This window comes from Mus pahari, chromosome 9 (genome assembly GCF_900095145.1).
Source record: "Mus pahari chromosome 9, PAHARI_EIJ_v1.1, whole genome shotgun sequence".
Taxonomy (NCBI): domain Eukaryota; kingdom Metazoa; phylum Chordata; class Mammalia; order Rodentia; family Muridae; genus Mus; species Mus pahari.
In genome coordinates, this window is record NC_034598.1 from 87,394,886 (window position 1) to 87,408,515 (window position 13,630).

Consider the following 13,630-nt stretch of genomic DNA (forward strand, 5'->3'; position numbering starts at 1 on the left):
TTCTCCACTTTCTGAGTATTTGTTTTTGAGTAGAAAACACACACACACACACACACACACACACACACACACACACACACACACACACACATACTTACATGTACTCACTCACCCACACCAAAACCAAAACCAAAAATCATCAGGAAACCAAACAATCAACAACAAAAAAAAGCAAGAAGAAAGTTAATTATTTTCTCCTGCCTGAAGTTATTTTTCTCCCCCAGTTCAAGTTGTTGACTAACACTTCAGATTGGGTGAAGTATTGCTAATTTTGTTAAATTTGAGAGCCAATGAAATAATTGAGCCATCTAACTTTAAAACTTTTCCATCCGTTGTCTCTGAACCCCCAAACTCACAACTTGGTGAACAATATTCTACTTGCGAGTGACACATAGTTGAAAGATGGTGGCTAGGGTGGTGGCTAGATCTAATGCTATCTCTGAAAGCCGTCTACTATAGAACTGTTGTTTTCAGACTTTAAAAAAATAGGTCTATGCTTTCTTTTTTTTTTTTTTTCTTTTTTCTTTTTTTTTCTTTTTTTAGTCAAGTACTTTCTTAAAGAAACAATAGCACCACATTGGCGTAGCTGGCCAAACAGTAAAGGGGAAAGCAAAACAGGCTGCATCCTGTCTTCTGCGCATCCTCCCAAGTGCACAAACCATAACAGAAACCCTGGAGCCATGGGGTATGAGATGGTTTCATCTACACAGACATGCCACATTTCACATTGACATTCAAAGAAGGAGATGGAGTCTCGAGGGGCACAGTTGCCTTTTTTTTTTTTTTTTTTTTTGAAAGATAGAACTTTCAAAGAAATGATTTCTTCTTAGTCTTAGGGTGAATAGGTGTGTGTAGGGGGCACATGCACATGTGCACACATGCACAAATGCACATGTAGGGTAGATATATGTAGGTGGGTATTTAAAAAAAAAGATTTTTTTTTACCCCAGGAACAGACTCATCTCACAATGTTCAAGCACTTGCTATCCTTTGGAGAATCAACATTTGACCTAGGTATTGAGTAAGTAAATCAGCAAAAAATCTTATCAAATGAAAACTCCTTCCCACCTATCTTTATAGTTCTTTTGTAAATTTATTAAAATTGCTCCATCTCTAGACACTAAAACAATTTACCTCCATAGCAAAGCCTACAAATTTTCGAGTTATAAAATTTTAAATGTCCCTTTCTATTGATCTTGAGTCATTTTGATTCACCATATAATGATCAGTTAGTTTTCAAGAAGTTTGTGTAGATTTGTCTTACAGTGTTCGTTCATTTAAAAGTACAATGGTACTTTAGTATGATTAATTGGTACAATTAATTTTGATTAATTAGTACAATTAATTTTTTATTACTGGATTTATAATCCAGTTGGAGAAAATTAGGTATTGAGTAAAGGACTGCATACTTAAACTTTCCTCATTGAAAGAATTTCTGACTGGGTATAGAATTAAGTGAGCAAAATATGTGATAGATACTTAGAATCACCAAATCCAACCATGGCAGGAGGCCCACAGATCTGGAGAAGGCCACCTACGTGTTTTTCTGGGAATTACCAATTGGAAAAAGTACACACTGTGAACAAGAACCAGAAGTCAGAAGTGTCACCCAGGGTGTGAGAGGGCCCAATGTTTCCCTTCTGGAGAAGCAGGTGGATGGTCAACTGGCCTCTTATTCCATTTACATCTCTACAGTAATCAGGGGAAGCACAGCGTGCCTGATGTTCCTAAACCCAATCTTTCTGAGGGCTTCACTCAACAGCATCTTCTGCATTTCCCCAGAGATTCTAGAGGCAACCTGGTGGAAGGAGAGCTAAAGGTGGCCCTCTTGTTTTTTTGTTTTTTTTTAAATACATTTTATAAGAATATTAAGGAAGCTTGCAAAAGAGAATCAAGGTTGCAGATAATAAGACGTGAATATTGGATTTTGTTTTTAAAAGAGGGAGACAATCTTGCTGTATACATAGAGAACACTTTCTAAATGTTTTTGGTTAGCAATGCCCAGTTGAATGCATCCAACACATTTCCAGGAAGCTGGATCCTTCCTTCTAAGCAGACACTAGGGAGCACCTCAGGCTTGAGAGGAAGAATTTTGCCCCTCAAGTAAAAATTCTTGCCAGCATATTTTCATAAAATTAAAAAAATACATGCACATACAAAAAAGGGCAAGACTACATCCGCTACAGCAACTTGTGATTGTAATAGATACTATTTAAGAATTTAAGAATGTCAGGGTCTTTTTTTTTCATATGCTATGGGGAAGGAGAATTGTGTTTGGCAAACTGAGTAGAGTCTCATTGACAATGTTAGAGTTATTTCTAGATACTAAGTGACTGGAAGGATTAATGAGAGTGGATAAATGGAATAATTAATTACCCTTTAATGAGAGTGGATAAATGGAATAATAATTAATTACCCTTTACTTGGCAAGGATCTTCTTTCTCTTCTCTCCCTTCTTTTCACTAGTCTTTATAGTCATAAGCTCAAATGCAGAAGTTAAATCAAATTGCAAATCAAATGTCTCTTGCCGTGTGACATGCTGGGGAGACCGAGTTGTTAGCTTGTCACTAGTTAGTTGCACAGCTTCACCAATAAGAACTTGGATATTGTGGTGGCATCCCAGTGGCAGATGAATGATCCTTGGAGCTACATTGTTAGTAGTGGGTTATTTACAGAATTCCTTGCATCCTAGCAATTCAAGGGTTCTGATGTTACACCCTCCTGGAAACCCAGAACAAAAATCTGAAGGTCTACTTTTTAATCTTCATACCACCCCTTTGAGGTAGGTAGATGACATATTGCCCCCATTTTGCAGATGAGGAAAACTGAGGCACCGAGAGGTGGAGTGACTTGACTGAGGTCACACGGTGGTGAGTTTGTGTGACCCAGGTTGCAGATACTTATTTCTTCGGTGACAGAAACTGGGACTCCCCAAATCCCTAGCCTTTTGCTTTTTCCACTCCGCAGCTTCCTCTCTGGACTTGACAAGTGCGTCTTAATGGACTTTACATCTTAAGTTCCTCTTGGAAGGCATAACTGGGGAGGCCTTTGCATCTCCCAAGAGGAAGGATTTTTTTTCAGTTCCCTTCCTCATTTCCTCATCTTAGGCTCCAGGCTTTCATTGTTTTTTGCTTTGCTTTCTCCTTTTACTGTGTTGACTAGATTCTTTCATATAACAAACTACAAAATAGCACCATTGTACTAAAAAACAACAACAACAGAGTTTTACATACTGTTTGATATTTCCTGTATTATTGATATACTAAATTTACATAGTGCTCTATATGGAAAAAAATAAAAAAGAGAGAAACTGCTATACTTAGGTTACATACTAACTTATCATTTGAAGGAACCATTGAGAGTTTAAGAGACGTTCTATGCTTCAAACACACACCTAAAAATGATTGGCCTCAAAGTTATAGTTATTGTTATTCTATTTTTTTTTCTTGAAACACGATGTCGAAAAAATAAAGCTTTGTGTCTAAAATAAATGCATTCAACTTATATTTGGTACAAATGCCACAGATGGAGTCAGGTACGTTAAAACTTGGTGGGCCACTTGACTACTTATTTGCTATTGCTTTTAAGGAGGCCAAATTCAACAAATACAAGTGTTAGAAAAGGGTGGGTCTAATGGAGCTAGACAAGATTATTAGACTCTGTAAAACAAGCAGCTTGAGCTACGTGGGAAGAAGTGAAGATAAGGGAACCATTCATAAACCACCTCTACACAGTTGCTAAATGAATGGCTTCAGCAGCCAAAATTCAGAGAGAAATTTAGTGCAACTGAATCTCTACAACATCCATGCATTTTCGACTCTTTAGAGGCAGGGACTAGGAGATATAATTATATATATATATTTTTTTTTCTCTATAGAACGTTATTGATAAAGGATCAACAGCAATCTACCCACGTCAGGACCACTTTTGCAAGGTGCAAAGCTTTTTAAACAAACACTCCTAAAGACGATGTTGGAATGTTTACTTGTATATTTCATTGGGGGAAATGCCCATCTTTGAAATGTTATTGAACTTATTATTGTTATTTGGTAGGTGTTTTGATGTTTTGCAGGTTGCCCAAGCAGCAAAGGATCCTGCGGTGATGTGGCATTTTCTGCTCCATGGGCGGCTCCTCCTACATTCTGTAGGTCTTGTTTCCTGCACTTCCTCTACTTGTGTTCTTCAAATGTACTTCCTGCAAATAAGAAAGATAAGTGGCCATTAAGTTGTTGTGGTTTTCTATATCCATGTATGTCTTTAAGTGATTCATTTATCCCTTATGTTTTTTAGCCAGTGTGTGATAGATAATTAACTTGATACACATATGCCACGACTGAACAGAGTGGTATTTCAATAACTTTACAGAATCATTATTTCTTCATGCTCTCTTGTAGTTCTTTACAAGATATACAACAAAATCTTGGAATTTATAACCACCTTACCCTTTGTTCTTGTGCTGTAGGAGACCCGTACTGATTCCTTCTAGGTACTGTGCCAGCCATTTCTAATACTGGCCCTCAGTCTTTTGTATCTTAGGCCCCACCAACCTAGCTTAAGGAGGGTTTGGAGTCTTGAATTCAAACTTGACCTGGCTCTAGGAGCTCCCATAGCATAGATACCATTGCTTCATAATTACACCAATAGGCTACCCTGCCTATCTGCCTCTTTCCTAGATTCACTCACAAGAAGGACATGCTGAGAATTCTAACCTTCTGACTAGAAGCATATTTTTCCCAGTGAGCAAAACCAAACCAAACCAAACCAAACCAAATCAATCCAACCCAACAACACCACAAACCCATCAGACTCTGGGGTTACCTCTGTTGTCTTATTACACATTGTTTTACACTACTGTTTTGTAAAAAGGAAACATTGCATTAAATTGTGTTTTTTTCCCCCACCCCTCTATAGACAGAGGCAGCATCTTTGAAGCAGAAGATTGAGGAATCAGGTAAAAATCACAACAGTTTGACCTGAGCTCAGCCTCCTACCCTCTTCTACTTCCAGCCGTGTGAACTTGCTCAAGTAACTGGTTCCTCATCCATAAAATGGAACAATAGTACCTACGTTATAAGAGCAAGGATTTGGCATTCATGAAGGCCCTTTTCTGGACCAGAGGCATAATCAACATGAGCATTAGATGTTATTATTCATTTCTTCTTTTTCTCGTGTTGTCTTTGTATTCATGCATGCATGTGTGTGTGTGTGTGTGTGTGTGTGTATTGTGTATTGTGGGTATGTAGATGTGTATGTGGCTACACCTATGGAGCTGCAATATTTTATTTTTAAGCAGACTTTTTCATCGAACGTGGCTAGAATATTGAAGAGTAAGCTCAGGGCATCTGCCTGTTTCCACCCTACTCTCTGAGTATTAATGCCTGGCTGGTGGTTCTTTATAGGAATGCTTAGGATTCTGAACTTAGGTTCTCATGCTTTCAATGGTAAGTTCTCCACCAACTGAGATATCTCCCTGCCTTTGTCATGTCACATTAGTCAGAAAGTAACCCCCCCTCCCCAAGGCCAAAATGCCAACTTCTTTGAGTTGATATCCCTATCATTTCCTCAACAGATAAAGATGTCACTGAAGGAATATGAATTTTATTTCGAGCAGAAGTCCTATGATAACAGAGACTCATCAGCTTTGTGAGTGTGAAGACTCTGAGTCTCATTTGGGATGCTGCAGGTTACTTTACCTCTAGTCAGAGGGTTTTCTGTAGGAGAATGCAGTAGACAGTTATAGGCACAGAATGACACTTCATAAGTCACAGTAGCTTTTATCACTGGGACATATTTCTGGCAAGACCAGTCATTCTCACACTGTCATTCAGAATTGTCAAACTTTTCTCCTACCTAAGGGAATGCACACCCACTCAATCTCAATGCTGTTCGGATCTAAGAGACTTTAGAGACTTAGGGAGAGGGAGAGAATCTAATACTGATGAATACTACCAATACAAACCAGTACGAACCAATACCTATCAACTAAGCCTCTTAGGTATGTGGAGAAGTTTCTAATACAAGTTGATCAGCACTACTGGAACATGTGTTCTGCCTCTGAGTCCTTCATGAAACATGAAAGGGAACTATCCCTTTGTGAGTCAATGGTCATTATCATACTGACAGAACAGAAGAAAGGTGGCATTATATAAAAATCACTCTTTAAAGTAACAGGTTCATGGCCATTATAAAAGAAGCAGGCCAACAGGAAGTGGGGCCTTGAGTAGAGCACCTTGAAGTACCATCAGTTAAAAATCCTGAGACCTTCCCTTTATGTAGTATACATCTTATAAAGTTCACTCAACGCACATTTGTTGCTGGGCAAAGCGTTAACCACTAAGCTATGGATGCATGTTTGTTCCTTATTCGGCTTCTTATAACTAGTTTTTTTGTAGAGAAATGAAAGGAAGTTATCTGTGACGGAAGAATGGGATCATTAAAGTTCCCAAACTATTAGAACCTCTACATACGGGCTCATTTGACTATCATACCAGAAGCTTGACATAGCTTTAAGGACAGCACTCTTCTTCTAAACTGCTAACTAAATGAACTAGCACACAGGGAAGTATACTAATTTGAATTTGAATATTTTCTTTCCTATTTAAGATGCACACTAGCTTAGAAATAAAGAAAGGAGTCAGGAAATTTACAAGGTAAATCAGCTCAAGAATGAACTGGCAACGGCGAAAGGAATCCCATGATCTGTTGAATCTCCAGTTCTCAAGCTGAGCTCCAAATTTGTCAAAGGCCACATTTAGATATCTCTGTACTTTACTTTTTAAACACACAACACACAGGGTTGTGCAGCAGCTAAAAGTGGAGAGATGAGGTTAGATTGGCCATCTTAACAGATCTTTATCTTCTGGGCCTTTCTCTTCTCTGAAAGCAGAAGGTAGACAGGGTGAGGTTGAGCAGAAGTGTCCCCTAGTGGTTATCCCATGGGTCTGATTCAGCCTCCAGGAGAGAGAGAGAGAGAGAGAGAGAGAGAGAGAGAGAGAGAGAGAGAGAGAGAGAGAGAGAGAGAGAGAGAGAGAGGTGGGGGAACGAAGCTCACCCACCTCACCCACTGCTCTAAGTAGCATGCTTCCAGGCACACAGGCTCAGAGAACTCATTTAAAACCAGCTGTGCAGTCTGGTTTGCACTTGGCTCCCTTCCCAGTCTTTCACATGTGACTTCTTTGTTGCAGACAATGATAGTGACGAACAAAAGCACTCAGGGACTTGGTCTCAGTTGCATCTGTTGCTTTACTCATTGTCTTAATTTAATTACGCTGGTTACCCTCGACAATAGTCTACAAGTGGAGGCCCGTTAGGAGCAGTGCTCCTCGGAGCTGGCACCCACCTTCCATGCACTTATTGAACGGTTATGAAACAGTTTCACATGCAGCCAAGCAAAAACTTTTTTTTTCTCACTTCAGCAGCGTGTCCAAGACAAACAAACCAGCTGAAACTGTTTCTAGTGTGCAACTAGACAGATTTTTTTGAAAGGAAAACAGTAGTGAGTAAATATTATTTCCAATTGACACCAGAGAAGGTAAGATTTAAAAAAAAATGCCAGTTTTTCAGCTCTCTGGGGTTGATGAAAGAAACCAACCCTTTTGAAAGAAGGGGTAACCAGCTTATTAAGGAATGAGCTGGGGAAGGGATTCATCTGCAAAGGAGGTCATTTACTCTCTTTCACAGCTCTCAACTTTCCCCTGAAAAGTTACCCCTAGACTATTTGAGGGTGAAGATCATCAGAGGTTACTAACGATAAACGTCACAAGACTCTCCTCCGACACCTGCTGAGGCTTTATGGTTGAGTGAATTCTCTCACTAGCTCCTCACATCCATTTTGGCAAGATGACCTTATTTGTGTCCACTCCACTCCCAGGCTGAGGCTCGCTAAGATTTACAGCCGTGCCTAAGGTCGCTGAGGAACTGTTAGATGCCTCTAAGATGATTGTTAGAGTCAAGAGAAGAAATGACCGTAATCATCACTGAAGCATCCATCACGTGCTAAGGGTTACATCATCCATGGCTTCTGTTTAAGCTTTCTTGTTTCTCCCATAGTATTACACAGGACAGGCACTGGCATCACGATCATTTGACCTTTAAGGGGAATCTGAAGATGGAACGGGTTAAAAAAAGAACCCTTTGCCTATTTCTTACAGTTAAGCTGGGCTTCTGGTTTAGATTTATGGACGTACCTTCTGATTCTGCAGGTGACCTGTTAGTTACTCTGCCACCCACCACTCCAAAGAGCTAAGGAAAAAATCCTCAAAGATCTCACAAGTCTCAAAGATCTCTAACAGTGGTAGCTCATGTTGCCATCAGCTGTCCACCACCCCTGCTGGTTTATGAATGAAGGCATGATGTCTGTGGTGGAGGACTCTAAGATAACAGGTTGGGTATCCTTCTGGACCTCAATGTCAGCTTGGCCACATTTGCATGGTTGTTTACAGAGCTCTGGAAATGTAGCATTTCCAGTTAGCAAGAGCTATCTCCTTGGATAGTATTATTTCTTATTTTTTCACCATGCCTATTTTTTTTGGGGGGGTGGGGGTTTGCCTAGGGGGCAGAATATAAAAGAAAGATGATAGACTCTTTAATAAACTTCAGGAAGGAAGCCTTGATAGTTTCAATAGACTGTGTTTCCGTCTTCCACCCACTGCAAACAAGTCAAGTATTGTAGGGAATCCATAGTCTCTGAAGGGCCTGGAATCCTATAAAAAATGCTGGAGAAATAATGTCTGGCATAGAATATTAGCAGGTTATTTACAGAACAAAGTACTAACTCAGCAGTGACCTTCTCCATAGAAGGGCAAATAGAAGAAGAAGGAATAGTGGATGATTGACAGCAACTCTTCACTTGTTGAGAACAATATGCTGTAGTTTGTTTGTTTGTTTGTTTTTTCTGATTGGCTTGGGGGAACACACAGCACTGTGGGGGATGATTCAGATGTCTTGCTATCAGCTTTGACATCTTTTGACTTCAAGGAATTCCAAGTTCAAATTCTAGGACACTCCAGTTGGCCTTTCCTTTTTGGTAGCCAAGCTTAGTGTTAGGATGGGACTTGAAAACCAAAGACAGTTTGAGAGACCCATTCTCCTGTTGTGTGTGGTTGACTCTTTAGGAGAGAGGCACAAGTGTGGACATACAGTACATGATTTTAGTTTGCTTAGCCTCTGGCTGTTTTTCTAGCATGGTCTTCTTCCTCCTTTAATCTGATGGGAATCACTATTCACTCCTCTCCATTCCCATGACTTCTTCCTTTGAACATTTCCATTGTCCCAGGCTGACTCTTCACCTAAGCTGTGCCTGAGTGTAGCGGGAATACCGAGACTGGACAAAATCTTGGGAAATATACTCTTCAGTGGCCAACGTTGTCTTAAAGGCTCCCCCTATGGTTGTTACACTCCCCTGAACACCTGATATTAGCCTCAGGCAGTCCTACCCAAGCTCCTTTCTACCTCTTCTTCTCTTGGGATTGGGTACTGTTGCTATTGGATGGTTTTCCCAAATTACTAAACTTCTATTTTCTTTGATGTAGGTACATCTTCTAATAAAGTCTTGCTTGTCTTCCCAGAAGCCATGGGCTTACATGTCTAGGTTTGATTGCAGATTCCCTACCTCACAAGAATTATGTGACTTTAGACAGTCACTGACTTGTCCTGGCCTCAGTTTCCTCTTCTATAACTTGAAAGAGTGGGGGTAAAAGCACTCATGTCACCAAGCCATTTGAGTGGCTGCTCTAACTTTAGTATCTTTATGTAGCATAGGAAGATAGCTACTATTGTGTGCAAGGAGGTTTACTACCAGAGACAGTTGGTTCAGATCCATTCTGTGAACTTGGCTCTTAGCAATGCCATTCTAGTCTGGCTTGTGTGCAATCTTGGTATGCCTACCTTTGTAAGAATACTGACATGTTTTAGAGTAAATTCTGAACCTGTTTATCTCCCCACTTAAAGGGAAGCTTCCTGAAACTGGGAGACATATTTCTTTTATCTCCATATCCTCCCTAAACTCAAGCAGGGTGTTTGAGAAACAAAAGCCAATAGCAAATGTGGTTTCTCATTTATATTGATTTACATTTTCTGCAGAAACAATGGGGTAGAGTTTAGGTCAACAGTAAGCATTGTATGGCCACCTGTTGTGTTCACAAAGCAATATAGCATAACCCTCTCCTGTCTCAGGACTTACACTGATGACTGTGGCACAAGCTGTGTTAACTAAAAAGTGAATGAAATAGGGGGGAGCCTGGTTAACATGTTGGGATCCATCTTAGGTGTGTATCCTGACCTGGCCAAATGAGAGCAAGATCTTGACAAGACATTTAGCCTTTCTCAGTTTATTTTCTTATCTCCACAGCAGGGAAAATGATAGCATTTCTAATGTAGGCTTATGACAAGGTTATTCACTAAAGCCTGTGCCATAGGGTAAGTGTTGAATAACTGGTAGCTATTCTTATTATCCAGTATTTAACAGTTCCTACTACCAGAGTAGTTTCCATGCTAGAGTGCCACCTCTTTTACTGCTGATTATGGGCCAAATAAGCTACCCCCTGGATTTGCAGAGTATCCTCAAATGCTGGGATAGTATGCTCATAGCTCTTTCATCCTCTGCTCTTTTAATACATAATAACAAATGAATAAGTAACAAATAAATGTCTGATAAATAAGTAGGACACTCAGGAGTCAAGGAACTTGCATTCTTCCTCCCATTATTTTCTGATTTAGCTCAGCCTGATTTAGCAACTCTCTCACTCTGCAAATAGCCACCTGATTTGATTTCCAGCATACCTTCCTGTGATGTAAGAAACTGCTGGTAGATGGTTTTAAAGGCTAGAGGGAAATAAAAGCAGAAGAAAATACTGAAGAAATTTTTTTGGCTAGGCAGCAGAAAATATTTATATTGTCCTTAACAGTCTGGAAGGATGTTAAAAAGTCCTACAGGTTGTTTAGACTGGGTTTTATGGACAAGTTGTTTAGGTATTTTTATTTGTGATAAGTTCAATAGCAATAACAACAGTGACAAAAATAACAATAATGGTGGCGATGGTGACAAATTAGCCTAAATAAGCCACATTATCGTCCCCTGAGGTGGTTGATTTTGGAATTTCTGAAAGGGTTCAAATTCGACATTTCAAAAGGGCAATACCAGATTCTGCTCATGTGACCGATGTTTGCACGTCTCACCTGAGGACCAGTTTTGATCTTCTTCTTCCCCAAGCTTTTCCCAAGCCATTGTTCCAACTGGTTTAGGCTAATGTGTGAGTGTGAATGTGAGTGTGAGTGTGTGTGTATGTGTGTGTGTGTGTGTGTGTGTGTGTGTTAATTTGTATCAGTGTCCTTAAGAGACCTGAGGCCCTGAAAAGTCTTCTAGTGTCAGTTCAATGCACTGGTGATGAGTTCACAGGGTTAGTAAGAAAGGGCATTGTTCTCTTCCACTCAGTCTTAGAGTGTGAGACAAATCTGGGCAGAACATTCAAACTCTGTGTTCTGAATTTTCCTTCTCACTGAGTCGAGAGAAATTTTGGAAGCTTGGAAGACTCTCCCGAAATTTTAGGATGAACAAAATAACACAGTGACAGGTTGAAGTGATTTGCATCTTTTTGAGGTCGATGGGAGCCCTCGACATATAAAAGCAAACATGGGGACTGCCAATCAGTGGTTTTCCAAGACAGAACAGTCTACAAGCGTGATTCATCCAGCTTTAAAAATTTAGAATCATTTTGTTGTGCTCAAAGCACCTCAACTTCTAGCCTCATATTCTTTTGAAGAACATGAATATTATTCACAGAGACATATAGAGCACCTGATAGTGACCTGGACAACCAATACTGGCAAAAGGACAGTAATGATGCCATGCATATATCTTGTCATTTACACACCAGTTTCTTTTCTCTTATTTTGCAATGTTCCATAAACTCTTGAACATGCTTGCTGTGACATCAGCACTACCCATTTCCAAGAGCACAGTTGTCAAGTGGGTAGGGATCTTTCCCAAACCCCCAACCTGCCATACTCTTGCTCTTAATTATCAGAGATTTTTTTTTTTGTCCTGCCATCATTGTTATCTCCAGCTGTGAAAATAGCCCATCATATTTTCACAGATGGCAGGCTGGTTGGTCTTTGATTACTTAACCTCTTGGTGTTGGCCAGACAGAAAGCCCCATGTGAACGCTTCTAGACTTTACACAGAATTTTGTAAAAACTTTTGGCATATGAATTCTTGCTTGGAAGTCGGGACCATTCAGCCAGTTTAAGTGTTGATTTAAAAAAAAAAATTGAAATTTCTTCATCTGTCCCTGGGAACTTTGGAGCCATTTTCACAAAGAGAAGAATATTTGTTAGCATGCTTAGACTGTTAGGGATGTTCTGAAGTGAGGCGAGAGCATCAGAGACTTACGGCTAAGGAAGAGTCGGGGCCTGGCAAGATGGCTTAGAGGGTAAAAGAAATTGCTTCTGAGTCTAACAACTTGAGTTTGATCCTCAGGAATGTCATGGTAGAAGGAGAAAACCTGCTGTGTGAGGTTGTTCTCCACCCACCACGTACACTCCATGGCATATGCCCTCCTCCAGAATAAACAGACATCATTTTAAAATGTTTTAAAGGAAAGGGGAAAGAGGAATCAGAAGCCTGGGGCAGTGGTGGACAATAATCCTAATCTCTGACAGGTTGGTGGAAGGAACATTCACTGGATGCCTGGATCCATCTGTGGAGTCAAGATTTCAATGCGGACAATGTGTCTCAAGTTGCAGTGCCAGTCTATGGGAAACCACCCAGATTCACAGATATGAGAGATCTACAGTTTGTACATTCGCTGAGAATTGGTTGAAGGCCCTTGTTCCTAAGAGATATGAAAACAAGACCAATTTCCTTCTACCTATCCAAAAACATTCCCTTTTTTTCCCAGAAGACAAAGGAATCTTGAGATTTTTGTGGATGGCAAGTGATGTTTACAAAGGAATTTACATCCACTGAAAGAAAGTGCCCTGGTAGTTAGTTACCCATGATTTTGGAAAGTCACTTACCCACAAACCCTACTGGGTCCAACAAAGCTATATAAGCACACACATCATAGACATATGTGTACACTTGTGTTCCTTTGAACACACACACTCTTTCTCTTCTCACAAGACTGTTAACTGTAGTGAATTACAGATTCTAAACTCCTACCAAAGGTATTTAGAATTAAAATCAGCTGCAAGTACATGTAATATTCTCATTTCTATCAAGCAACCCTCTATTTTAAAAATCCCCTGACCAATGCTTTCTAAAACTATTAATGGTTAATAGAGATGGGAAGAGTTCTTGGGACTCATTGTTGTTTGAGTGCCTGGTGTCCTGAGAACTCACAGATCTGTTCTACCCTACCTCACATCCATTCCCAGTCTTTGCTACATCTACTTCTGTTTTCTGGAGTGTAAACCCAAGTTGACTTTTCTAAATTATATATCTTGGTTGCTGGATAAGAGCCAATGGTGTTAGGAAATCTTATTAGAGATGGGTTCCCAAATATGTGGACTTCAGGGAAGAATTCCAATTTCAGCCAAGCTCCTGGGAGAGAAGCTGACTACACTGTTGCATGTTTGGTGGCTCCTGAAGAATCTTCTTTAACTAGTGTCAGGGGACCTTTTCTTGCTTGGT

General features: G+C 40.0%; 1 protein-coding gene across 5 annotated transcripts in view; it reads right to left on the bottom strand.

Moving 5' to 3' along the window:
• Positions 1–496: 496 nt before the first annotated feature.
• The window catches only part of Igf1 (insulin like growth factor 1), a 75,054-nt gene continuing 61,920 nt past the window's right edge, over positions 497–13,630 (bottom strand). For all 5 annotated transcript variants that reach the window (XM_021205260.2, XM_021205261.2, XM_029542071.1 and 2 more), the window contains one exon: positions 497–4,195. In XM_021205260.2, coding sequence (XP_021060919.1) covers positions 4,170–4,195 — 26 coding nt within the window. In that variant the 3' untranslated portion in view covers positions 497–4,169. The remainder of the gene's footprint in view (positions 4,196–13,630) is intronic.